This window comes from Asterias rubens, chromosome 13 (genome assembly GCF_902459465.1).
Source record: "Asterias rubens chromosome 13, eAstRub1.3, whole genome shotgun sequence".
In the NCBI taxonomy this organism is placed as follows: domain Eukaryota; kingdom Metazoa; phylum Echinodermata; class Asteroidea; order Forcipulatida; family Asteriidae; genus Asterias; species Asterias rubens.
The window spans coordinates 10,257,658-10,284,961 of NC_047074.1; the positions used below are offsets into that span (position 1 = coordinate 10,257,658).

Below are 27,304 nucleotides of genomic sequence, written 5' to 3' on the forward strand. Positions count from 1 at the left end.
GACTTAGTTTCTTGCTTGTTAACAGAAAGCAAAGTGTTGTTAACAGCGTGCTCACTGTGAGGTATTTGTCACCAAACCTTCATAAATTCAAAAAGGGGTGTTGAGTCTATAAAAACAGCTGAATTTATGTTTAGTCCCGTACCCCTCTTATAGAAAGTTTATTACGATGAATTGAACGGACATGTTTTGAGAAGTTGTGTTACAGCAAGGTTTCTGTGAGGTAATGTCGCCCTGCAAACTTTTTGCATTGAAAACAAATTTTCTAAAAAAGTCAATGCCGCTATTTTTCAGTTTCTTGCTTGTTTGCAGATAGCAAACGTTTCGTTGCCAGCGTCCTTACTTTGAGATATTTTTCACCACACCTTTGTACACTCAAGGGGTTCTATAGTTTATAATAACAACTGTATTTATATTTAGCCCCTAACCCATTCAAAAGAAAGTTTGTAAGTGCTCAGATAAACAAAAGAAAATTACGTATGCGATGAATTGAACAGAAATGTTTTGGGATGACTCTTGAAACGTTGGATAGTGGTAGCTTGTTTGATGTGTAGAGGGAGATTGTTCCATAACGAAATGCAGCAAACCTTAACCGTATGATTTGGCGGCAATATTAGGGATTATAAGCATGACTTTGTTATATAGCTGGAGGTGGAATTTTGACTAGTAAGTAAAAGTTTGACACTTGAGTCTAGTTTGGTCTTGATTTTGAATTACAATGCTCTCAGAAATTGGTTACCAGCCAAAAGTCCTAAAGCTCATTTTGTTGTGCTCCACCCAATTTTTGCTTAGCATAGACATTTGCTAAAAAGCAGTATTTTCTGTTTGACAGCTTTATGAAACATGGGCCCTGATAGCTTGAAAAGAACAGTTTGGTATATTATTTTCTTTTAACATTTCGTTTCTTCATCTTTAACATAGGTGGCGTGTTGACAAGTTAACTGTAGAGAAGCAGTTTGAGTTGAACTTACAGCTTGTCTTCTGTTTGGATGGGGCATGTAACACTCTGACTGTGTTTGAGGGTAGCCGTCTTCCGATACCGCTGTGCAACACTGAAGATTCATTTGCTCTTCCCGGTACGTTTTTATAGTTTACCTTGTGTCAGAGCATCAATAACACGTTGGCTATCCCCCATTGTTGTACTGAACTGTGTACTACTTTTTTTTTTCATTGTCTTTAATTTCCATTTAATTCTATTTCATTTATTAATTTCACATGTAAAAAGTACAAAAGTAAGAGCGATAAAGAAATAATATACAAACACATAGGGGAGAAAGCAAAAATTATCACCCTGATGTTTTTTTCCAAAAAAGTTAAATAAATTACTATCAAGTAAATCTCCTGATGCCTCAATTCAAGAAACAGAAAAGGGGCATTATGGACATTTATAACACATGGCTACAGTATTAAAATATGAGAACTAATTTAAAATATAAAAGCTCCTGTGTGCATTTTAAAATACAACTTTGGTAAAAGAGAAATTCTGGTAATTTACAATGTAAAAAGCATTATGAATATTGAGAATGAATACACGCAGCGCGTTAATTGTTTGGGCATGTCAAAAATGGTAAACAGTTTTGGTCGAGGGAACTTCCTGGCCAGGGACTAATTAATTATTTCTGAGTGAATCTGAAAAACTTTGTAGTTGTATAATGACAATTCAAGTTCCAACATTAATGTCTTTTTATTCAGGAGATGGCACAGTGTCGGGGTTTCTTGGATATCTTGGAGGTAATATCGGACAATTTGCTATCGATGCAGCAATCCGACACCTGAATCTAGGCAGCTTCCTGTCAGGGAAGGCATGCTCCAATCATAGACAAGGTATATGGTTAGAATTTATGTTCAAATACAGTTGCCGGCCTGATTTCAATTCAGGCAACGACTTCCTCCATGCCCCCTGATCATTCGCTCGTCCCCAGCGCCTTGCTTTAACCAAAGGCGCTGGGATGGGCGAACGTATCATGCACTGTCATTGGTTTAATAATGCGCAGTCCCATCATGCATCACACTCATACTGCACCATATTTCTATGCACTGCATACGTGACGTACTTCCTGAACAAGAATCTGTGCAAGCGATTAGCCCATCCCAGCGGTCCTGGATAGACTGTCCGCTGGGGCTGAGCGAACCCTGATCATTGCCTCATAGGGTGCCCTTTAGCGAAGAGAAAATTTGTTTGTGCCCTTGCCCTTTCAAAAATGAAGCATACAGGCATGCAGTTGTATTACATGTATGTACACGTTTATAGCATAAACAAGTGTTTGGTTTCCAAACAAATTAATACAAAATTACCAGAGCGGGACTTGAACCTGCGATATCCGGTTGCATACTTTATCGTTAACTTGGATGTGATACCTGGCTGTGAACAGCAGTTACAGGTAAAGAAGTATTATTATTATTATTATAATAACGAATACAATAATTATTCTAGCAAAAAGCACACAATAAATATATTTAAAAAAAAACACAGAACAGAACAGAACATGACAGGAGGGCAACTAGATGAGCAAACAAAAGGAATGAATTGAAGAGGAGCATGCAGGCATGGGGAGTAAATCAACTGAGGGAAACAACTGGACAGACCAACAAGGAACAACTTATGTGGGTCAGGAACAACAAAAGTAAACTTGATTACTGTTGCTTGGAAGCATGTTGTCCCACGCATAAGTAGCACTAATCCAGAGGATTAAACGAAACACAAATGGACATTGAAGTGAATTCTGACTTGTACCAAACAAAGATATTGACAAATTGGGAAAACCGCTACAAAGATAACTAAGTTGGTAGAGCACCGGCACGTCAATCGGGAGGTCGCTGTTTAAGTAAGGCTCCAAACTGATATTTGTTCAACCCAAAAGTTTGTTTTAGTAAATTGATCTGAATTATGTTCTATTCCCAAAAGATGTTTGTTCAAGTGCAACTGGTATCCTTGGCGACTGCTCAATCGTTGGGGAATTCTGCACAGAGCTCCGATGTTGCCTCGACTTGGATCTGAAGATAGCTGATGTCTCGGCCACAGCGTGGTTTAAGTTTGACCCCTGTGACCTCACCTTCACGTTAGGTCTGGAGACTTGGATGTTTCATGGATCGGTCTTTACATATGAGTGGGGTAAGACAATAATAGTATGGCCATGTTTAAGATTTTGTCAGAACAATTTTTGTTTCAATATTTACTGCTTCTAAAATATGACTTTGTTCATTCGATCCACATTGTGCATTTTGAAGCCAAATGTGCTTTCAAAAAGTCTCATCCGTCACAAAATTGTTTTGTCATTATGAATTCTTGTCTCTAATAGGTGAAGCAACCACGGTTTCAGTTGCTCCTGGAATGAATCTACGGTAAGTTTTAAAAATCTGTCTTTAAAAGTAAACATTTTTTAATTCATGATTTTTTTCACACACATTATATAGGCAACATTCTTGTACATTTGTATATAAGAAGTTTGCTTTTGCATTAATTTTTTTTTTAAATGTTTCCAACATAAATGAAGTAACAATAGTTTTCTCTCAATGGGAAAACACAACATTTTATTAAAAAACCTTCAAAGATTCTAACTATCTTAAAATATTTATCTTCACTCGTAATTGCCATTTATTGCCTTTTGTTTTCTAGATACTCCATCACCAAACTCAATGAGTCCATGGAGTTTCAAGTAGACCTGACTCTAGAGTACTGCATCGATGAACTTTGTACCGACATCGATATTGTGCAGACCATACCTATCCCGATTTGCAATCAAGACTTCAGTAGTTATAACTTCTCAGGTCAGTTTGTACAAATATGACAATTCATTTCATGACAATTATTCAAAATAGAGCTTTTGTTTGCTGTAGTGTAATATTTTATTTACAAGCCTTTTGTACTGTCAGACAACCATTTAACAACAAGCTGGAATTGACGATCTCTCTTTTACATGCGTTGAGCAAATTATGTTTCGTTAAAGGCACTGGACACTTTCGGTAATTACTCAAAATAACAGTTGGTACAAAAACTCACTCAGCAACGAGCAATGATCTTAGAAGAGTTGTTGACAGTATAAACCATTGTTAGAAACAGCTCCCTTTGAAGTAACATAGTTTTTGAGAAAGAGGTAATTTCTTACTTACATATTAAAAGACTACGGGCCTGAAACCTTTGTTAAGCACCAAACAGCTTTTGAAAGCATACAAACCTGTGCAACAAGGGTGTTTTTCTTTTATTATTTTCTTGCAACTTCGATGACTAATTTGTACTCACCAAATTTACACAGATTATTTTAATTTATGCAAATGTTGGGATATACCAAGTGAGAATGTTACTTTGACAATTACCAAATGTGTCATGTGCCTTTAACCATTAAAACGCTTTTGATTGTATCTCAGGTGAAGGATGCCTTGTTTAAAGACACTGGACACTATTGGCAATTGTCAAAGACCAGTCTTCTCACTCGGTTGATCTAAACATATGCATAACATAACAAACTTGTGAAAATGTGAGCTCAAACGGTCGTCAAAGTTGGGAGTAATGAAAGAAAAAAACACCCTTGTCACACGAAGTTGTGTGCTTTCAGATGCTTGATTTCGAGACCTCAAATTCTAAATCTGAGGTCTCGAAATCAAATTCGTGGAAAATTACTTCTCTCTCGAAAACTACGTTACTTCAGAGGGAGCCGTTTCTCACAATATTTTATACTATCAGCCTCTCCCCATTACTCGTATTACCAAGTAAGGTGTTATGCTAATAATTATTTATATTAATTACCAATAGTAATTACCAATAGTGTCCAATGCCTTTAATAGAGCATTGTTTTTGACACCTTAACACATTTCCTTTCTTTGTTCACAGTTGATGGTTTCGTACAAACAGTGTCCGGACAAGTCGTCCAGGGAGCAACTGAGTTACTCTTAAATCAACTAGGCATCGAACCTGACTTCTTCAATGGTGATCCGTGTGTAAACCCGAATGGGATCCAGTCTTACAGACGTAATATCTCACTATACCTTGCTTTTTAATTAGTTTTTTTACCAAGGGACATATTTTTGAGCCAAACAGATTTCCTCAGAGATTGGTTGACAGTTCAGAAGTTACTGCCAGTAGTGGGGCGGCTTAGCTGATAACACTTTCCCTTAAAAGCATGAAACTATACACGTGGTTAAAGTAACACAATACAAGAATGTTTAGTCGAGGGTCCACCAGAAATTGCACTTCATCTTGGAATTAAAAATGGCCGCTATTTTGGACCTGTTTTGTTTAAATATCTCCTTAACTAGTACGTGGTGACATAAATATGGCGGCCACGGGCAGACTATTTTGCTAGATATCTCAAAAAGTTGTAATGGTACTAATGCCGTTGTTGAAAAATAGTCATTACATTATTTTAGCCTTTATTTATCAAATGGTATCCAGCACCGCAAAAAATTGCACTTTATAAAATTAATGAGTAATTCCTGTTTCAGATTGTCCCGACATGCAGCTTCCTGGCAACCTCGACTCAAGTGCGCACTGTGGAATCCTGGAATCCTGTTTCGGAATAAAGTGCTGCCTTGATGTGAACCTAGGACCACTCAATCACAGCTTCAGTGCCTCAATGGTGGTTGATCCCTGTCTTGGTCAGCTGAAGCTACAGTTTGGTAACTGGAAGTACAGTAAATCACTGTCACAGCTGGACATTGGTGTCGATAAGGAGATCACCATCGGAAACTTTGTATCACTCATGTAAGATTCGGGGGGGCGGGTTTGCCAAAGTATTTTATACAAAAAAATGCTTTGTAAAAATTTGCACAAAACTGAAAAATATGTCTAATCCTACCATTTCCTGTTTCCCCGCAATGTTATACCTACAATAGCACTTTTATGGTCCAGTAATCCACCCTTTCATACTGACCATCCTTTGGGGTCACCATTTTACTCTTATTGGTTCATATAGCCACCTATTGTTTATAAAAATAGTAAATTTTGCTATAAATTTCCCGCTCTTTCTGGATCCCTTCCCGTAATCCTTTGCTTCTCTTTTGCTACAAATGGATATGTATTTGTTTGTACTTGTTTATTATGCCTCTAAAGAAGGTCCGGTTTGGATCGAAAGCTAAGGCCATCTACACTTCTCAATTTATAATAAAACCGCATGTGCATAATGTCTTGCTTTATAGATTCAAACTGGAACTTTTGGATGGCATGATATCATCGAGTCTATCTATGGATGCATGTGTGGGTGAAGTCTGCACAGGTCGAATTGTTCTACTGGATGAATCAATATCTCCACTCCCTCAGTGCTACTCCAATGGATCAATCTCATGGACAAAGTTACCAGGTAAAATACATAAATCTTTTTTTAAGACATAATTCTCTCTGTTAACAGTGATAGTGACAATGTATTTTAATGGCAGGGATATTTATTTCCACACACGAATCTGTGCATGGGGTGCGTTCCATATGCGCAAACATATCGCAATCGTTCGCGCAAACGTCTTCGTTCATTGGAGCAAATGGTTACGCACTATTGATATCAATATTGCGGCACTTTGAACAAAGATGGCGACACCGTACGAAGTTTTTTTGTAACGATTTTTTTTTTGCTGTATTGTACATCATATTTAGCCCTCTTTTGTAATCATTGACATCGCCTATTTAATTTGATATTTCAACTCCACCTGACTGAGTTAGCCTACCAGTCACCGAAAAACACACTATGATTATTTTCGCGACAAGAAAACAGTGTCGTCTGCTTACCTTTTTGTTTTTAAACCAACCGACTCGTTCCACTCAAAATTGTTGATAAACTTGCGCAAACGTTAGAAAGGTTAATTGCAAAGTCGAACGCAAACAAAAACTTTTAATTAGTTTCAAAGACTAAAAAAAACGACAACTTTTCATTTCTTTAGCTGTTCTACGATGTAGGCCTACATGCAAACAAATAGCGTCCTTCCCAACGTATGTTGATGTATGCCTGGAGCTTGCACCTCTCGACAACAATTTTGATTGATTTATTTTCTAGGATTGACTTCAATTTCCCATCTGGGCAACTTAGATACGGGATTAGACGTTCTTGCGCAAGGTCTTGGGCTACCACCGCGTCTAGTTTCAGCGTCTCCATGTCTTGTAGAACAGACGAGTAGCTCCACGGGTAAGGTTTTTAATCGGTTTCCGGAGATCTTCAGTGAGGAAAAAAAAACAATTGTTAAAGGCAGTGGACACTGTTGGTAATTACTCAAAATAATTATTATCATAAAACCTTACTTTGTAACGAGTAATAGGGAGAGGTTGGTGGTACAAAACATTGTGAGAAACAGCTCCCTCTGAAGTGGAGTAGTTTTCGAGAAAGAAGTAATTTTCCACGAATTTGATTTCGTGAGACAACTTCGTGTGACAAGGGTGATTTTTTCTTTCCTAGTTATCTCGCAACTCGGACGACCAATCGTGCTCAAATGTTCACAGGTTTGTTACTTTATGCATATGTTGAGATACAGCAAGTAAGAAGACTGGACCTTAATATTAAAAATATGATTGCGTGTATCTACTTGCCCGGTGCTCAGAACTGTCTTGCTTTTCTACTGCCGCGGAGTAAATTTTCGGAATTCGGGAGACTATCCTGCATTTTAACTACTGTTTTAGTTAGGCTTATAGCCAAAAAGATGGGTTAGGTCTTGTTATGTTATAAAATATTAGTTAAGTGTGTATCACTGTGTTATACTAGACCTAAACCATGCTACTGTTTGGAATAATTAAAATTAGTTCGTTTTGATCACTCTTTTCGTAGTTCCAATACATTATAAAATACTTTTTACTAATTCCTTCTATTTTACTTATTGTCGACAGTAAAAACGCGTAGTTTAGCGGGAATTGAAAACATATTCTAAATATTGTTAAATCAGTTCTTATACAAATGTTCACACTTTTGCTTTTTCTATTTCCAGTGTGTCCCCATCTGCCTGTACTACCTGCTCTTCCATCAGGAGGAGTTTGCCAGTATTCGGATACATGCCTCGGGGTAGAGTGTTGTTTAACAACAGACATAGACAGCACTACTCAGACTTTACGGGCATGGTTGATTGTAGACCCATGTGAACTGACTGCTAGTGTCGGCTTTGAGAACTGGAGTTTCAATATTACACTCTTAAGGTAAAATTGCTGCTAAACAAAATGTCACTTGCCCTATTCGGCTTGAGGAGGTCACTCCTAACTTTTATGAGATTATGATTCAAATTGCCCACTTAAAGCCATTATACACTTTCGGCACAGAAAAAAAAAAGTTCACAGATTTACAAATAACTTACAGTGTTTACAGAAGGTAATGGTGAAAGACTTCTCGTGAAATATTATTACATAAAATGCTTTACTTTTCGAGAAAACATTAAAACAATTTCAAATTCTCGTTGTCGAGAATTACGGATTTATTTTAAACACATGTCATGACCAGGCGAAACGTGCGGAAATAAGGGTGGGTTTCCCCGTTATTTTCTCCCGACTCCGATGACCGATTGAGCCTAAATTTTCACAGGTTTGTTATTTTTTTATATCAGTTGTGATACACGAAGTTTACCGAAAGTGTCAAATTGCTTTAATGCAAAAAAAATAGTTTTGCACCTTGTGCTGGTAAAGCCTACAACCATTTCACAGGCAAACCTTTTGCCTACTGTGGTGAATCCCGTCCGGGTAAATTCTGAGTCGATCCGGTACTGCACAGTCGAGCGGCAGCCCTACAGTACATTCTTCTTCTGTAAAATAGAATTGCCAGGTATAGTCGGGTGCTAAGCTACAGTCAGAGCACTGCATGGACCCAAGAGAGACTAATCAACAAGGGCCGTGGGTTTCACCCTTGGTTAAAACTCATATACCTTAATCACCACTTCAGTTGAAGTGACGCTCCTTAAAGGCACTGGACACTTTTGGTAAATGTTTTTTTTTTTTAAATATTCGTTACAAAACTATGCAGGTGTTACACAAGCAGTAACAATTGTGTAACATCAATTTGTTAGTAAATAGTCAGAAGATCACATCAATCACTTAAAAAATGCCAACAAAATGTCTACTGTACTATTCATCCTTGCAATGAATTAAATACTACACATCTTTAATTGTTTGTTTTTTTGTAGTTATAAGTGGGGCAAGCAGATCAGAGAATCACTAAGTGATGTAGTCTCGATTTCATTCACCATTGACAAGACATCAAACAATCGGAATTTTGTGCTGTCACTCTCTGTTAAATTCTGCATCGCTGGATCATGTGCTCCTGACGTCATCATCTTAGATGGCTTCATGGCACCGATTCCTTTCTGTAATGCGACGGGGACACTGGAGTGGCCCCAGGATCTTGGTTAGTTGAAAAGGGTTTATTCTGTCTGTAAGCATCATTCCAAAATGAAAAACATTCTCAAAGTTAAATCCGATGACATTGAACATACTCCTTAGAATATTATTCCAATCCAATAATTCAATTTAATTCAATCAACATTTATTTCCATTTTTTTGTTCATGTACCGGAGCTTTGGAAAGTATTTAACCTCCAAAGTTTTGAAGAAACTTACCCAAAGTAGGCTTAACCCCATGTTCAAATGAGATTTGCAGTTACGCAGTGTTGCATACAGGACAACTTTTTATAACAGAAATGACACATTTATTGAAGCTCCATGGCTAACTGCGAACTTCATCTTTTGTTTTTCCAAGGTGGTAGTGTTACAGATTATGCAAGCAGTCTGGTGGTTAACCGCCTGGGTGTTAGCACAGATGTCCTTCTACCTCAGTCATGTAGTGGTCCACCACAACAGATTACACCTACGATCTCAGGTAAACTTTCTCAAGGAAAGACAAACTTAATATACGTATACTGTTAATGTGATATGCGTTTACTTCTCCGTTAAAGACACTGGACACCTTTGGTAACTGTCAAAGACCAGTGTTCTCACTTGGTGTACCCCAACATTTATGCATGAAATAAAACCTGTGAAAGCTTGTGCTGAAATGGTCATTGAATTTGCAATGGAATGATGAAAGAAAAAAAAACACCCTTGTTGCATTACTTTGTGTGCATTCAGATGCATAATAAAAGGCTTAAGCTGATTTTATTTCTTCCTCAAAAAAAACTATGTAACTTCAGAGGGGGCCGTTTCTCACAATGTTTCATACTATCAACTGCTCTCCATTGCTTGTTGCCAAGTTTTGGTACTAACAACTATTTTGAGTAATAACAAACGGTGTCCAGTGCCTTTAAAGTTCAAACAGCCTCAAACTTTGGACTGAAACTCAAAATTGTAATTCTGAAGAGAACAAATATTGCTATTTGTGTTTATCTCAGGTTGCAGTTCGCTCTCTCTTCCATCCTCCATTGCGTCTTATTGTTCCCTGGATGAATCGTGTCTCGGGGTTGGTTGCTGCTTGACCCTTGACCTGGACATAGTTCAAAGGTCATTCTCAGTGTGGGTGAAACTTGATGTATGTGCCGGTAGATTCTCCTTTGGTTTTGAGGAATGGAGTCACAGTGAAGTGTTAAACTTAGCAACATTGCAAAGTAAGTCAATGTCAATGTTTATTGCACTCTCGTAAAAAGTTTATTATGAAACAAAGTTTGTTAGATTATGGCTAGTAGGTAACTCTTTTAGCATAAACAATTATAGCATTCACATTTTGTATTTATGTTATCTGGAAACGTGACAAAATCAACAGAACAAACATGAGACAGAAAATGGAACAAGAAAGTGTTTATAATCTCCCGAGTTTTGCTGAAATAATCTAAAAAAAAATGTCTCGCTTTATTTTGAACTTTTAGCACATTCCCAGGAGAAAGATATCGGTAACGTGAAAATCAGGTAAGGTGTTATTTTCTCGAAAAAAAGGTGACTTTATTATTCATTTTAAAGGCAGTGGACACTATTGGTAATTACTCAAAATAATTATTAGTATAAAACCTTACTTGGTAACGAGTAATGGGGAGAGGTTGATATTATAAAACATTGTGAGAAACGGCTCCCTCTGAAGTAACGTAGTTTTCGAGAAAGAAGCAATTTTCAATTAATTTGGTTTCGATACCTCAGATTTAGAATTTGAGGTCTCGAAATCAAGCATCTGAATGCAGACAACTTCGTGTGACATGGGTGTTTTTTCTTTCACTAGTATCTCGCAACTTCGACAACCAATTGAGCTCAAATTTTCACAGTTTTGTTAATTTATGCATATGTTAATTGATACACCAAGTGAGGAGACTGGTCTTTGACAATTACCAATAGTGTCCATTGATTTAAGTGTTTTTTTATCTTCTTTCTTTGCATAGAATAAAAATACTCACAATTTCGATATCACCAAAATACTCTATTGCTTTTTGGATTTGTCATTAGATATGATATAGAGCGCCCCCATGAGTCTGTCTATGATGTTGACCTTGACCTCGCTGTGTGCTGGCAGGGGAGATGCACTGATCCCATTGTGATTCTTCAAGACACTATGTTCTCTGCTTCACAGTGTGGCCAGGAAGGAAGCAGTAGCAGGAGGAAGAGAAGAAATGTGGATGATCTGTACGTTCAAAATATATTTGTTATGGCTGTGGATAAAACCAGAGACTTTACATTTACAAACATTTTATTTTGTTTTGTTTTATTTTGTAAAGATACAATATAGAGCGCCACCATGAGTCCATCTATGACTTTCGAAATATCTGTGTAATGGCTGTAGCTATGACAGATTATTCAAAACAAAAAACTTTGTTCTTTCATAGTGCACGATTGTAACAAGGCTTTCAAACCTTACTGCGGTGCTTATAAAACACTCGACGAGCCGTTCTAAATGTTACAAGTTTTAAGTCCACTTACCTCGCTTATAAAAGTGGGTGATCTACCATGATGGCCAGATTGATCAAGAGTGGTTTGATGAGCGATGTAGTGACTGCTTGAAAGCCTTATTTATAAGTGACTGACAAGGTTATAGTCGAATCCGTTGTCCATAGTGTCAAACAAGTGACCAGGATATCAATTCTCAAACCCATCAATCCTATTGACGGTAAACTGATTTTAATGTCAAAGTTACAGTTCAGAAAATCACACAGTGTTATTTTACAGAGGAAATAAGTTGTGTACATTTGGGGTTTTAGCTCAATTGGAACAACGATGGATATCTAAGATTTGAGGCGTTGCATGGTGAGGTATCAATGTATATTTTGTTTGCGGTAACACCATGTGTGTATCTACTTGCCAGGTAGAGTTTGTTTTTAAAGAACCGTCTTACCGGATATATTTTTCATTAGTGACCAATTTTTGTCGAAAAAAAGAAAATATTTATTCATGTAATTTGTTACCACCATAGAACCAATAATTCGGAAGAAGAGGAAAGCATGATGGACGATTTCACCAGCAGCTCAGCCGATAAAGCTCGTGAATATTTCAGGAAAATTCTTCAGTCAGATTCGCCAAAACTTCCCTCAGAGGAGCACATCTTGATGAGACTTCAGCCAGAAAAGAATGTACCGCCAAGTGAGTTTACGCTTGTTTCGGAATACTTTGCAGGAGTATATTATGTTTATACACTGTACTAAATCATGTATTAGTGGGGGTTGAGTTTACTGTGAGAGGTTTGCGGTATTAAAACACCGTGTAAAGATCTCTTTTGAGCAAAGTTTGGTTCCAAAAGTAACCGGTGTTGAACGACTTAACGTGTTTGATCAGTATGCTCTGATTGGGAAGTAAAAAGAGAAATTCACATGGTGTTACCGAACACTTTTCTAAGTTATACTAATTGCACCATGCGAAGTTTCAAATCTTAAAAGTAGTACTTATTTATTAAGTTTAAAGCGCCTTGAGCGTCACTGAGTGACGGATATGCGCTGCATAACAATCCACTATTATTGTTACTAATACTACAAGATTGATTGTGAGTACATGTTTGTTTGTTTCTTTCTTCTTTTTTCATCACAGGGGTGGCTGAATCTGGTACTGAAAGTCGTCGAGCTTCGGGCGCCTTGATATTTGGGAACGAGGACGAGACACCCGTTCCATCAAGAAAAAGGAGAGCACTATCCCTCTCAGTAACATCTGGTAAAAAAAAAAAATTCACAAGAGATTATATTTTATCACTTGATATTATGCAACAGTATGAATTGGAGGCACTGGACACTCTTTGTAATTACTCAAAATAATTGTTACCATAAAATCTTAATTGGTAACAACAAGCAGTGGAGAGTTGTTGATAGTCTAAAACATTGTGACAAGTGACTCCCCCTGAAGTAACGGGGTTTTTTTCACTCATTATCTATCTGCATGAAAGCACACAAAGTAATGCAACAAGGGTGTTTTCCTTTCGTTATTATCAATACTGGTTTTTGATAATTACCAAACGTGTCCAGTGCCTTTTAAGGTCAAAGAAATCCATACCATTTTAATTGAACCGTTGTTGTGTGTTTGTATACAACAGGAGGAGCGAGTTTGTTTGACCTCAGCTTGGCCCCTGGAGCCGACTCTGGCGCCTGGCAGGGTGATGTGATCATCGGCGGTGGACTAACATGTACGTTTATTATTTTATCTTGTCTACTTTTGGACCTTAAAATTGATTCTTTCAGTCAATAATTGATTTTTTTTTATTGATTTTTTTGCTGACGTACGGGTTTGAATATTTATATTTTTAAATGATAGAACAGTATTTATAACATGCCTTCTGGATCACAGATCTCTCGATGCACTTTACAATTTAAAAAGGTTATATCTACAAAGATACACTATAGACAAGAATAACAGGTCAGTTGTATACAAAGATTAAATATGTAAAACACTAAAAACTTACTTCAGAAATTATGGCTCCAGCAGTAAAAACTACATTATGATTCATGACTTATTTTAAAACCTCACAATAAAAGTCACACGCTATAAGAAATAAAGATATAGCCTAGAAAACTCAATAATGAGCTAGAACACAAACTGGGACTTTGTTTTCGCACGATTTGCAAACTTTACAGATAAATAAATAAATTAACACCCTTTAAAACTAGTGATGTTAGCGGCAGGGATGAAATATTAATATTATTGTTTTGCAAATTTGTCTTTATTTTGGGGTGTTTTTTTTTTCAATTGTTTTTAGTGAAAGGTCTAGATGCTCTTGGTAATCGGATTGCAAACATGACGATTGGTGAGCTAGAGGCAATGCTGGATCTACAAAACATCGACCCTTTTACTGTCGTCCAACTCATGAAAGACCTGCGATCTCTTTTCCGAACCTTTGTAAGTAAATCTTCCTGTTTTAATTGTATGAAGAATTTCAAATACTGAGCTGCTTGCTTCCCCATGAAGCTTTGAATATCAAAGTTAATAATCACCATCATCATTTTTAGCGGTTGCAACGTCCATGTTGTTGGGAGGTCTGCGTCCTCTATTAGGGCAGGGCAGTCTACAATGTGGCGAGCAAAGCGGACGCGGTGTTGAGCAACAGTAGCGGCTAGAGATTGGTGGAATGTCTCTGTAAATCTGTTCTTTGGTCTACTAGTTATCCCGCCATGAGATGTTCTGCACCTTCATTAAAACCTGGTGTATGTGCCATCCAGGCAATCTTGACGCTCTTTTGTCATATATAGCTCAGATACCTTGATGTTTGCAATATCATTTTGAGAATTTGTTTCTTTTACATCTTTTACAAAAAGGTGAGCGAGTTTATAGACGTCTTTATTAATGGCGATGCAGAAGATGCGTTCAGTCAATTTGACATCGCTCTGAACGGAGAAATCCCATTTCCGAGGAGGGAAGTAGTTTTCTTCGAGTACCGGTATGGAGTCCTATTAGGTGGAATCATCTATTTAGAATTTAGTAAGTATCTCTTCCAAAAAAAAGTAAGTTTCCCTTGCAGCCCCCTTCTTCAACAAAATGATTGGTTGAGAGAATAGAATGAGCTGTTGCAAACCAAAAAGACCGAAAAGAACTTTCAATCTGTTGTTAATTTAGTAAAATGTAATTAGAAAGAAAGGTTGCGACTAGCTCAAACACAATGCATAAGTTTAACACAAAGTGGAGGTTTACGGTTTAATTAATTATTCAATGTTTCTTGATAAGGTTTTTATGTTTTGTCCTCTAATTTTGGTTTGTATGTTCGTGGTTTGTTGTGAGTGCATATATGTATGAAATTTAAAAAAAAAAAGTGCTTGCACTTAAAAAACAAAAAAAAGACCGAAGGTATAAATGCAAACAAATAGTTAATGGCCTGACGTTTCCAGCCTAGCAGAGTCTGTCTATAGAAAACTATTTATATCAACACAACCATGAGCTTACTAATAAAATTGTAACAAAGGCAGTGAAGTGGAAATACATGAATACATTCGATAGCTAGCTACAATCCCGGCCAAAATGCTTGGGCCACCCATTCCTTACGTTACATAAAACCAATCACTGTAGGCCTACACTTCCCACTGACAATAGTAATTTTTCCTCCGTCCCCCCCGCTCAATGTTGACTGTAACGCTGAAGACTGGCAATCAGAACCAATATTAAAAGGGGGCATAGGGGGGCAACGAGATTATGCGCGGGGTGGTAGACCAGCATACACATAGTTCAACTCGTTATATGCTTTTCAAAACCGTGTAACTACTGAAGGGGGAACGGGCAAACAGATGGGCTGGGTGAACAGCAAAGTTTCCAGATACGAAAATGACCCCAACTGTGAAAATGTTGTGATTTTCAATGTAATTTTGTATTGCACTGAAATTTAAATGAGTTATGTTTGTTTTCTGTAGGCATTGAAGCTGGTGGTTTTTTCGAGATGAATATACCCGTTTCTGTGGCCCTCGTGTCAATGACTGCTAAGGTAATGTATGCTTTAAACTTAAAGGGAAAAGTTAGTTTTTGGAACCGTTTGATTGGTTTCATCCTTAAAAACAATGTAGAACAATACAATAGAACTATATAAACAGTGACAATTTCACTTTAAAACGTGTTTTTTTAGATATTGCCGTAAATCTGGAACGTTTACGTCCACGCAGAAAGAATACATAACCTGAGAAAGGTTTCATACAGTATAGCGTTGGACATTATTCAAATTTTGGTGGATAAAAAGCCTATCTATATACTTGTTCAAAACAATATTACTTCGCAGTGAAATGGTTCTCAACATGCTTTGTACTATCAAAAAGCTGATGTACTTCTCACCAATAAGTTGTTATTGCCATTAACTGAGTGCTTACTAAACATAAACCTTCCATTTGTTGAGCAGTTGGAACTGTGGTCACACCTTTTATGTCAAAGATACATAGGGTTGAATTCACAAACAGTTGGTACTAGTCCTAACTCAGCACTAGTCCTTTGAGATATTAAAAATTAAGGCTAGTCCTATGTCATAAACTCGTCCTTTCTCCAGAAGACGATCAGAGCATACTGATCGAAACGTCGAGTTGAAACCAATGGTTCTTTTCAGAAGCACCCCAACTCATTAATTAGAGATAGTCATTACATGGTGTTACCGCAAACCTTTCCATATCGTCCTAACTCGAGATTAGACTAGTCCTTACTCTTTGTGAAATCGACCCCAGTACACGCTCTAAAGTATTTTATACGAGGACTATGTGTTGAAATTGACAATCAGTAATATCCCACAAAGGAAATTGACCAAATATTATGGTTATAATCTTCATTTATTTCTTATAACAGGGTGGTATAACACCAACGGTTGGTAGCTACGTCACTGCAGGCGTAACAATCGGTAATATACTGTACGGTGAATTAGTACTCAGGGCTGACGTCTTGCACACAAGCTTCCCGACAGTTGCAGAACTACTTTTTTCTAAATTCCCACTGGATGTTGGGTAAGTCACCGTTGTCTTTAGATTCAGATAATTTATTTGTGTCGTGCCCGAGTGGATAAGAGCACTAGGGGCCAATTTCATAGAGCTGCTTAAGCACAAAATTTGCTTAAGCATGAAAATAGCTCGCTTATTTTACACATGTTACTTGCCAAACTGTTATGCCATTTACATTGCTTGTGACTGGTACTTAGATGTTGTTTACTTAGCATAACAAATGAGTGGACTCTTGGCCGGTAATCTGATTTTACTAAGCAAGGATTTTTTCGCTTAAGCAAAATTTTGTGCTTAAGCAGCTCTATGAAATTGGGCCCTGCTCTGGGGCCGATTTCACAAAGCAATACAATCACGATCACAATACAGCCATCGCAATACAGCCATCGTCAGTATTATCATAGTGCATTGTGACATCAAACTTTACTGAGCAACTATGATTGATTTGCTGTAAAAATCAATCAACATCATGACTCAAAGCTCTTCCAACATTATTACCCCCTGATCACTGGGCATTTCCATTCCACCATCTCAGCTCCCTGGGAATTGTACAGCCTTTGCCGCCAAGTATGTAGCGCACTAATCTAAACCAACCACAAGAACCATCTCTGTCCTCACGGGTACCCATTTACCCCTGGGGGAGAGAAGCAATTATAGTTAAGTGTCTTGCTCAGAGACACAAGTGTAACGACCGGGATTCGAACCCACACTCTGCTGTACAGAATCACCAGATCTTGAGTTCTGTGCTCTTATCTGCTCGGCCATGACACCCCACCCCATATAAGAAGCCATTGTTATTAGGATTATTATTAAAGTCACCTGGAAATATATATATATTTTTTTTCAAACATAAGAGTATATGCTTACGAACAATAAAACACTTTTTTTAGTAATTGTTTGTCACGATTTATATGTTTAAAAAATATTATAAAGTTGTTTTGGGGGCTGACTCCGCCTACCCCTTTTGTGACGTCAATCGAGGCAGACTTTGCCTGCAATGCGTGTAGTAAACACACGTGCAAAGTACATGTACGTCCAAGTCGTGAGTTGGTACATTTCAAAAAATGTTTTTCTGCATGCCGGAAAAAAACCAAAAAAACTTGTTTTGAAACGTACAAACTCACGACTTGGTCCGTACATGTACTTTGCAATTGTGTTTACTGTACTCTACGCATTAGGCAAAGTCTGCCTCGATTGACGTCACGAACAGCGCCCTCTCGGATCGGGGTCTACTCTTAAATCTGTAAATAACATAAGAACTGATTTTTTAAAACCTTAGTTAACTGTTTATTCACATTCCACTCATCAAAACACATATTATTAGTTGACAAAAGCTTTATTTTGAAAAAAATACCACTTCCAGGTGACTTTTATCTCTAAGTCTGTGTCTTTAATCCTCAGTCTCAGGTTGGACATAGTGATGATACCATTGGTACTCCGACTGACGGGTAAAGTCACCCTGAAGATTCCATTCTTAGCGAAGGTGACGCTTTATGAGAGGGATCTGTGGCGCTACCAAGCCAACCCTATCCATAAAAACATCTTCGATATTCACACCAAGGACCCCGATACGTCTCCGCCAGAGGTTGTGGCCTACTCTACACCTGCGGTAAGTCCCAGAATGTTAAACCAACTCTCTTCCCGACTGTCGGAAATGCAGGATTAAAGCCATTTTACACTTTCGGAACAGACAAAAAAAAAGTTCACAGATTTACAAATAACTTAGAGGCTTTACAGAAGGTAATGGTAAAAGACTTGTATTGAAATATTATTCCATGGAATGCTTTACTTTGTGAGAAAACATTAAAACAATTATGAATTCTCGACATCGAGAATTACGGATTTTAGTAATAAACACATGTCATGACACGGCGAAACGTGCGGAAACAAGGGTGGGTTTTCCAGTTATTTTCTCCCGACTCCGATGACCGATTGAGCCTAAATTTTCACAGGTTTGGTATTTTATATATAAGTTGTGATACACGAAGTGTGGGCCTTTTGACAATACTGTTTACCGAAAGTGTCCAATGGCTTTAAAGGCACAGCCGTCAATTTCACCTAAGTTAGGAGGGGTTACTCGTCCTAACTCGAGTTAGGATTAATCATAGCATTTTGTGAAATCGGCTGCTGGACACCCTTGGTAATTGCCAAAGGTCATATAATTATGCATTATAATAAATTAAAAAAAATGAAAATTTGAACTCACTTGGTTGTCGAAGTTTAACAAGAGAATAATGGGGGAATAAAACCTTGTCGCACAAGTTGTGTGCTTTCATCAGATGCTTGAAATCGAGACCTTAGCTGAGGTCTCAAATTCAATTCAAATATTTTATTCAGAAATTACTTCTTTCTCAAAAACTACATTACTTCAGAGGGAGCCGGTTCGCACAATGTTTTATACTATCAACAGCTTTCCATTGCTTGTTACCATGCTAACAATTATTTTAAGTAATTACTAATAGTGTCTAGTGCCTTTTAGCAATGCAGTAAACAAATGTGACCTCATCGATACAGGGTGTTTACACACAAAAATTAATTGTTCCATCAAATTGGATATTTTAATAAATTATATGCTTAAAACCAGGTTGGAAGTTGAGGACAACCTAAATTAAATCTAAGAGCAACACTCAATGATGTTACGAAGGGTGCCGACACAGGGCTTCATAGCTAGCAGAGAGCGCCGGCACTTTAATCCAGAGGCTGCTGGTTCAAGTTGAGCTCTGGGCCCAATTTTATAGAGCTGCTAAGCACAAAAATTTGCTTAGCATGAAATTTCTTCCTTGATAAAAACAGGATTACCAACAAAATTTCCATTTGTTGCATATTGCTTGTTACTGGTATTCAGCTGTTGTTTGACCATCCTGAAAATCACATTGAAATTTGGTTGGTAACCCTGTTTTCATCAAATTTCATGCGTAGCAAATTGTTGTGCTAAGCAGCTCTTTGAAACTGGGCACTGTTAACGTGTATTTTGTTAAACTCAAACTAAATTAATAAATTTTACATCGGAATTGAAGTTTGTTTTATTCTTCCAAAGGAGGCCCCCAACTCCCGAAAGAGGTCAGTAAATATTGCAGAGCCTACCAGCCATTGTAGCATTGAGCAGGTGCCTGGTCTAGACTACACAGAACCCGCCTTTCAACTTGAGGTGGTCGCTGCTGATGACAAGAGCTTAGTGACGTTTTCCTATCAGGTTGGGACGGTACCTGGAGGGAGCGACGTACTCTCTAAGACAGAATATGGAGGACCATCAGCCATTATTTCACAGGTGAGGATACTTTGGTAATCACACCCAAGCCTTAGCTTAAAGGGTTTGTGTACCTTTGGTACGACACAAAACACAATCACCAAAGATTTACATTAAACTTACACTGTTTGAAGATAATGTGACGGTAGAAAGCTTCCCTTCAAAACTAACCTGCTGAGGTTTTGTAGTTTTTTAGAAAAGTGTAATAACAATGTAACAAAAATAGTGTTCGTCTCAGGAGACGAACACTATTTTCGCATGTACAACGCATTTTCGCGACTCTCCTGAAAACATTGCTCTGTGATTTTAACTTTGTTTTTTCAAACTTGACGACTAGTGAAGCTAATACATACATCTTCATTCACAGTTGGTAGGAATTCATATCATGGCCCAAAACAGTGATCCTTCTGCCCCACATTTTCTTTAGAGATTTAAAGTTTGTATCTTGTCTCTATGCCTCCTCTTATAAAGGTCTGAGACATTTGTTCCTGTGTGTGTTATAAAGGCTGCATTTCAAAAAATTGTTTTGCAGTTCTGTGTTTTTTTTTTCTTTTTCATATGTCTTTGAAAACTCTTATTACACACCACTTTACGACACTCTATCATTGGAGTTTTATAACTGTTTGTATTTGACAACATCCTTTAGGATTTTTTTTCTGCAAGTCGCCAGACACACACAAGGCCTTAAGGCCACTTCAAGGTGTGGGCTACACTCAACTTTTTTTCTAGGGGTCGTTGCCACCTACTCCTGGGGCTGAAACAAGTCTTATCGATGTATGCTTGCTGGGCATCATCCATAATATTGAAATATTTCCAAGTTTGAATTGAAATGTAACAATTTAAGGATTGACAACTTTTGTACACCGTTTTATCCACAGATTCTGCCTGGTGGACATCCACTTCACTTCACTGTTTACACCATGAACAATGGTGGAGGTACCACAACCGCAACCTGCAGCCTGCCGACCTTTGACACCACCCTCCCAACGGGTCGTATTACTCCTGACTTCACTTCAACCAGTCATCCACACATCCTTCGTGCCTCTGCAGTGGTGTATGATGACTCTGTCATTTTGATGCAAAAAGAAGGAGTTGGGTTCGGACCGGAGATCTGGGGTGATCAGATCGTACCCTGGCACACGGTAGACATCACAGAGCGAGAACAACTTGGAAGCTCAGGTAACTTTAATTCTCTTTGGGTTTTCCTCCCACATCTAAAACTTAATTTTTTTCGTCATCTTCTCTTCTTGTTTGGCTCTAATATTAGAGCGTTGATAATATTTATCCATATCCAGATCCAGAAAATACATTTCACTGTCATACAAAATCGGTCACACTCATCAAACGTAAACCTTGAAATAATTTATGTCAGTCTCAGAGCTTTTTAAGGCAGGTTAAAAATCTCAAAAGTAGATGTAAATCCCTGGTTTCCGGGACCATTATGACAATTTACTGTGCTTCAAAATTTAAGTTTAAGGAAAACAAAAAATATCTAAACAATCAACTGAAACTTCTGGAGATTGTGATCTTAGCAGAATTATTTTTAGATATAGATTTCTATAAGTATAATGTTTGCGGTATTACTGAGATAATCTTTAACTGAGTTGGGGTTGTTAAGAAAAGTACCATGTGTTTCAACTCTTACCACAAACTTTACTCAATCGTTATTACACCATGTAAAAGTTTCAAATCCTACTTAAATATAGATTTGTCAATCAACTTTTTTTTCAATCACTTGTTTCAGTCAACGACTTTCACTATTTCACCACCGCCAAGAAAGGACGCCTCATCTCAACACCAACATCAACCATTACTCACATTAATCCTAACTTCTGTGCCCGTGACTGCCTCGGTCTTCCAGAGACAAAGTGTCTAAGTATCAACTATGATTACGATTCCAAGATGTGTGAGCTGCTTGAAGAGATCGAGGGCCATGGGGTCGAGGTTCATGAGGTATCTATACAATTTTTTTTTATTTTACAAATATAACAAGGTCGATATTAGCTCCCCGAGATATTGGAAGTTGACAAACTAGTTCCCGAGTTACCAAACTTTCACAGGTTTGTTGTTTTGTGCATATGTTATGATTTTTTTATTGATTTTTTTCAATTCTTGTTTTTCTTCTTCTACTCTGGTTTGGGGGGGTGCAGAAGGTTTAAGCTTTCTGACAGTTTTGTTTTGGAAGTTGACTTCATTTCAGAGGGAAATATTTTACAGAAAATAAAGTGTTCCGGTAAAGAAATGTTCTAATCAGTGAACTTTCAGACCAAAAGTTAAAATTTATGTATTTTTTTTACCAATCTCATATATTATAATAATTATAAAGTTATGCACTTTGTAAAGTGTAATCATTTCTAACTTTTGTTTCTGCTGTTTTTGCCTTTCGAACCAAGTCTGGTAAGTTCACTCATTATGAGCGTCTCGGTATTGGCCACGCTGTTGAGTTTAACCACGAGTCCCTCCTGCTCGACCACAACAACATCTACTACTTCAACATCGAGCTCCTGAACTATGTAGCGTATGAAAACATCGTATCATCTGTGGGTATCGTGACAGACTTTACAGCTCCAGAGCCTGGTTTGATCGTCAATGCATCGAGGGACGAGGTGGTACATGAACCGTGTGTTCAGTTTACTCCTGATGAATGGGAGAGACGATGTATGGAGGATACACCTCTCGATAATCATAGGTAAATCAGGAACCTTGCCCCTTCAAGAATAATACGTGGGACGGTTTCTCCATTTTGATGGTTGAGAGGATATCACGTGGGGGTGTTTAAACGGATGATATCACCACAGCCAGAAGTGTTTAAACAAATGTGTAACCCCTAAACCATCATAAGGAGTATCCATCTTGGATTTCTGACGCCATGAGCTTGTTCATTTCTTTGTATTTTCACCGAACCAAGCTGAATTTATCCCCGACAGTTTTAGGGGGTCTGAAGCTTTGTAAGATTTAGGGTAGTGGGTGACTATATTTGAGATTTTTTTTTTTACAAATTCCTATTTAAAATTGTTTTTGAACAAACAATACAATTATTCATAATGAAAGAGCCTGAGATCAGTGAGTGAATTTCGTATGCGGCAGAATAATTAAATTTTTGGATTCCCTTATTATTATTTGTATAGCGCCAAATCACCAGAGTACACAAGGCCTTATCAGGAGAAAATAAAGACGAATGTGACGGTGACAACCAGCTGCAGTTTGGAGAATGAGTCTTGAGACCCTCGTTTAAAATCGTCTGGGTTACTTTTCATTTTTTTAGATACATTATCGATGGGCCTGGTTCAATGACTGTCTTCAATGGCGAAATGGAATTGGTGGACATGCTGTATACAAGAAGCAATACCTACATGGCAGGTAACCTGACTAAATCGATCAAGACTATAATCATTCTCTGAAAACAAAATAAACAAGTGTTATTTCTGCGCCTTGAACACCCAGCAGGGTGGATACATGCACATTACAAGTCTTATTATTTTTATGGAAAGATTCGTTGGTTTCAACTCACACCAACTCATTAGAACCACCCCAACTCATTAGAGATATTCATTACATGGTGTTACCGTAAACCTTTTCCACCTTGCAAAGTTTCAAATCTTGTTTTATCTATAGTTAACTTTCCTATCTTTTTGTTCATAAATTGCTTTATACATATTGTATTACTCGTTTGTTACTTGTTTTACAACCTGATGTGGCGAGGCATGTCTATGGACCACAGTAATTATTTTGCTTTTGTTTCTCCTAGCCCATCTGAATGTATTTTTTGTATTGTCATGTATTGTTGAAACGGCTGAATAAATAATAATAATAATAATAATAATAATAATAATAATAATAATAATAACATCCTACTTATTATTTTTACTTTTATTACTGTTTTTATTTCGTTATTAACTTAACTACTGCGGAGTGAGTTCTTAATTTGTCTCAGCATTTTGACTAGCTTGTTCTAGTCAATGCAGGAGACAGGCAGACAATGACCTTCCGCCCAGGTAGTAGTTAAAAAGCAGTGCAGTTCTTTTCAGAACTGAGAAGTCTCCCAAATTTTGAAATTCGACTCTGCGGAGTTCTTTAAAGAACAAACTCTACCTGGCAAGTAGTAACTAAATTTAAACCTCACCACGCAATGCCTCAAATCCCACATTAAATAATAAAAAACAGTAACTTCAGATCACTCTGTCTCTTTCTCCCGTTTAGTAAACTATTGTTTTTATAGCAGAAGTTGTGATAGAAAGTGTTTTCGTTTTTGTTTTTGTCCTCCATATTTCAGCAAACTGGGACGGTATCCATGATAACGAGACTGGTATCCATGGCTACACTTGGTCCATTGGTTACAGCGTGTGTAATGATAACGTCAGCAGCCATATAGATCCTCATGCACACCTCTTTGATGAATCACAATGGCACCACCAGGGACTGGTAGTCAACGTCAACCTCCCAGGTACAAATTCACATAATCAATATTATGAAAAGAAACATGATTTCAACTGCCTACGTTTTATAAACCATATTTATATATTTCTGGTAAATATATTATCAACACATTAAAATTGAAGCAGGCGGCCCAAAGATACAAAATTGCACATTACAAAGTTACAATTACAAAAGTGTCAATAAAAACCACAAGGGAAACTGACTGGGTAAATTTTGAAATGATTTTGGGGGTTGAACAAAGATTTGACTAGTAGAGTGGGATTCAAACCAACGACCTCCGGCACGTTAATCTGGAGGTCATTGGTTCGAATCCCACTCTAGTCAATTCTTTGTTCAACCCCCAAAATTACAAAAGTACAACAAAACAGCATTAATATACAGCAAATTGAAAGGAAATCAAGTTGAGATTTAAAAAAAAAAAGGGGGCAAGATGGTAATTGTTGTAAACCACAACCACAAGTTTTTGTCTATTTGTATCTACCTAGATGGTGCCTATTTTATCAGCGTACGTGCACTGAATAAGGTGGAGTTTGGAGGCCCGATGGCACTGACTGTATGTCACAGCACGCCCCTCATCATTGATAACACTCCGCCAATAGTTGACGGCATTAATAACATCACTTATGATTCCTCTATTGGTAGAATCGGATTGCAAGTGGAGGCAGGGTAAGTATTTGTTTTCCCCAAAAAATGACAGCGAGTTAATAAACAGCTTGAGATAAATTTTCAATCTAAGATCTAATACATATATATATATATAATATATATGTATATACAAGATGTGATTACGCAATCGTACTGACAACCCTATAAGAAAAATGGTGGGTTACACAGTCATGGCTTTCCCAATCATCAAAGAAATTTTACTCCGAGCTTTCACATTGCTGTAAAAACTTTACCTCCTGAACGGTTTGTAATACTCACAATTACATTTCACAATGATGGGTTACACCGTCCATGTCTTCCCCTATCATCAAAGGAAAATCACTTCCAAACTCCAATGTCACTGACAAAAACAAAGTGAAACTGTTATATCGAAACATCTGACCCGTTCTGCAAAAATGGCCCTTAGGTCACAAAGATTGCACTCCTGGAGTTTCATAAGTGTATCGAAAGGCCAAACTCTAAGCTTTAATTTGGTGTATGTTGGAGTTCTGTGGCATTTTGAAATCTGCCAAATTATGAAAGTTATAGTGACCAAAATCAAGTTATAAACCACAATATATTATTGAATTGTTTACAGAGATCCCGAGTCTTACCTGTTTGAGTACCACGTTGCAGCCGGAAGAACACCTAGGGATATATCTCTGCATGACTGGGAAGCCCTCGGTGTTACTCAACAACTCTACATCAACTTCAAGATTCCAAATGGCATACCATGCTGGCTGATCGTCAGAGCTGTCAATAATGGTATAAAGTTAACATGAGAAGTCCAATACATATGCGCAGGAAAATGATGTATTTGTGTATTGGGTCCAATTTCATGGAGCTGCTGTGCACAAAATTTGCTTAGCATGAACTTTCTTCCTTGATTAAAACAGGATAACCAACCAGATTTCCACGTGATTTTCAGAATAAGCAAACAACAGCTGAATACCTGTAACAAGCAATATGTAACAAATGGGAAATTGGTTGTTTTTTCTGTTTTTATCAACGAAGAAATGTCAAGCTTCCAGTTCACACAAAATTCTACGGTCAACGTTCCTTCAAATATGCTTCACCTAGACTATGGAACTCTCTTCCCAACAATCTCAAAGACTGTTCCACGCTAGAACAATTTAAATCTAAACTTAAAACCCATCTTTTTAACCACAGAAGCGCTGAGAGACTTTATTTGGTAATATGCGCAATATAAAGAACTGTTTATTATTATTATTATTATTATTAGTATTATGCTATGCAAATTAGTGTGCTTAGCAACTCTATGAAATTGGGCCCCGGTGTTAATAACAATGAGCAGAGGTTTACTGGTACGGTTTACAAAAAGGGATACAAAAGTGAACTTTAAACAAATGACAACATTTAGGTCCGGGTTGAAGCAACATTGTTCCCAAGCCTATCCGGACGGACAGGCAAAACGCCAGACACACTTGAAAAGATGGGATATAAACGAGTGTAAGACAAAAAATAAGGCCGTTATTATTCCCTTAATATACAAACTCACATACAGTAAATAAGCATGGATTAAAACAAAAAGTGTTTAGTTTTCTAGCAAAAAAAAGAAAGAGTTATGATTTAAAAGATTCATCCAGACTGTTCCAGAACAAAGTGCCACGCTGGACAACACCATTTCTGGCCAACGCGGTTCTAAAATAATCAACATAAATTTTTTTCATAGCAGTGCTATGGGTATATTAGGAATGGATAGTTGATGATGTTTAAGGTTGACTGGGTTTTCTTCTGTTCAATCCAAGTCACAATCGAACTGCCGGTCATTCTCTTTTGATTTTTTCTTCTCCATAGTTGACCTTCGAACTGTAGATCACGCTGATAACCCAATATTAGTTGATGACACGCCACCAATTGCTGGGGACTTATTCGATGGACCTTATGCTGGACGAGATCTTGTGTTCACTAAAGACAGGAACGAGGTAAACTAGGGATCCCCATAAATTCCTTTTAATGTTTTTGTTGTTTATAGGGAAACTTACCTCAAAATCTTTTAAAGGTTCAAGGTTCATTTATTTTCCACAGTATCGAAAAGAGAAAAGACATTATCACTCCAGAGCGATCAGTTTAAAGAATACATTACATTAAAGATACATCAAGATGGAAATAAATATGAAACTGCAAAGGGGTCCATTTTAGAAGCAGAGCTTGTAGCCTACAAGGGTGTTGGCATAGTGGATAGAGACATTTATTTGTATTATTTTGTACGTAACTATCCTTTTCA

General features: G+C 37.5%; 1 protein-coding gene across 1 annotated transcript in view; it reads left to right on the forward strand.

The window, feature by feature from the left end:
- LOC117298838 overlaps nt 1–27,304 on the forward strand; it is a 137,745-nt gene that overhangs the window by 67,226 nt on the left and 43,215 nt on the right. The window contains exons 56-87 of the mRNA XM_033782183.1: nt 919–1,073; nt 1,690–1,821; nt 2,903–3,109; nt 3,297–3,339; nt 3,614–3,765; nt 4,826–4,963; nt 5,437–5,695; nt 6,130–6,290; nt 6,975–7,103; nt 7,894–8,098; nt 9,073–9,293; nt 9,644–9,763; nt 10,272–10,484; nt 10,743–10,782; nt 11,308–11,484; nt 12,269–12,435; nt 12,877–12,996; nt 13,373–13,462; nt 14,033–14,172; nt 14,589–14,751; nt 15,672–15,742; nt 16,582–16,736; nt 18,129–18,336; nt 19,765–19,995; nt 20,853–21,153; nt 21,719–21,927; nt 22,368–22,663; nt 23,240–23,334; nt 24,248–24,418; nt 24,897–25,077; nt 25,655–25,821; nt 26,875–27,002. Coding sequence (XP_033638074.1) covers nt 919–1,073; nt 1,690–1,821; nt 2,903–3,109; nt 3,297–3,339; nt 3,614–3,765; nt 4,826–4,963; nt 5,437–5,695; nt 6,130–6,290; nt 6,975–7,103; nt 7,894–8,098; nt 9,073–9,293; nt 9,644–9,763; nt 10,272–10,484; nt 10,743–10,782; nt 11,308–11,484; nt 12,269–12,435; nt 12,877–12,996; nt 13,373–13,462; nt 14,033–14,172; nt 14,589–14,751; nt 15,672–15,742; nt 16,582–16,736; nt 18,129–18,336; nt 19,765–19,995; nt 20,853–21,153; nt 21,719–21,927; nt 22,368–22,663; nt 23,240–23,334; nt 24,248–24,418; nt 24,897–25,077; nt 25,655–25,821; nt 26,875–27,002 — 5,245 coding nt within the window. The remainder of the gene's footprint in view (nt 1–918; nt 1,074–1,689; nt 1,822–2,902; nt 3,110–3,296; nt 3,340–3,613; nt 3,766–4,825; nt 4,964–5,436; nt 5,696–6,129; nt 6,291–6,974; nt 7,104–7,893; nt 8,099–9,072; nt 9,294–9,643; nt 9,764–10,271; nt 10,485–10,742; nt 10,783–11,307; nt 11,485–12,268; nt 12,436–12,876; nt 12,997–13,372; nt 13,463–14,032; nt 14,173–14,588; nt 14,752–15,671; nt 15,743–16,581; nt 16,737–18,128; nt 18,337–19,764; nt 19,996–20,852; nt 21,154–21,718; nt 21,928–22,367; nt 22,664–23,239; nt 23,335–24,247; nt 24,419–24,896; nt 25,078–25,654; nt 25,822–26,874; nt 27,003–27,304) is intronic.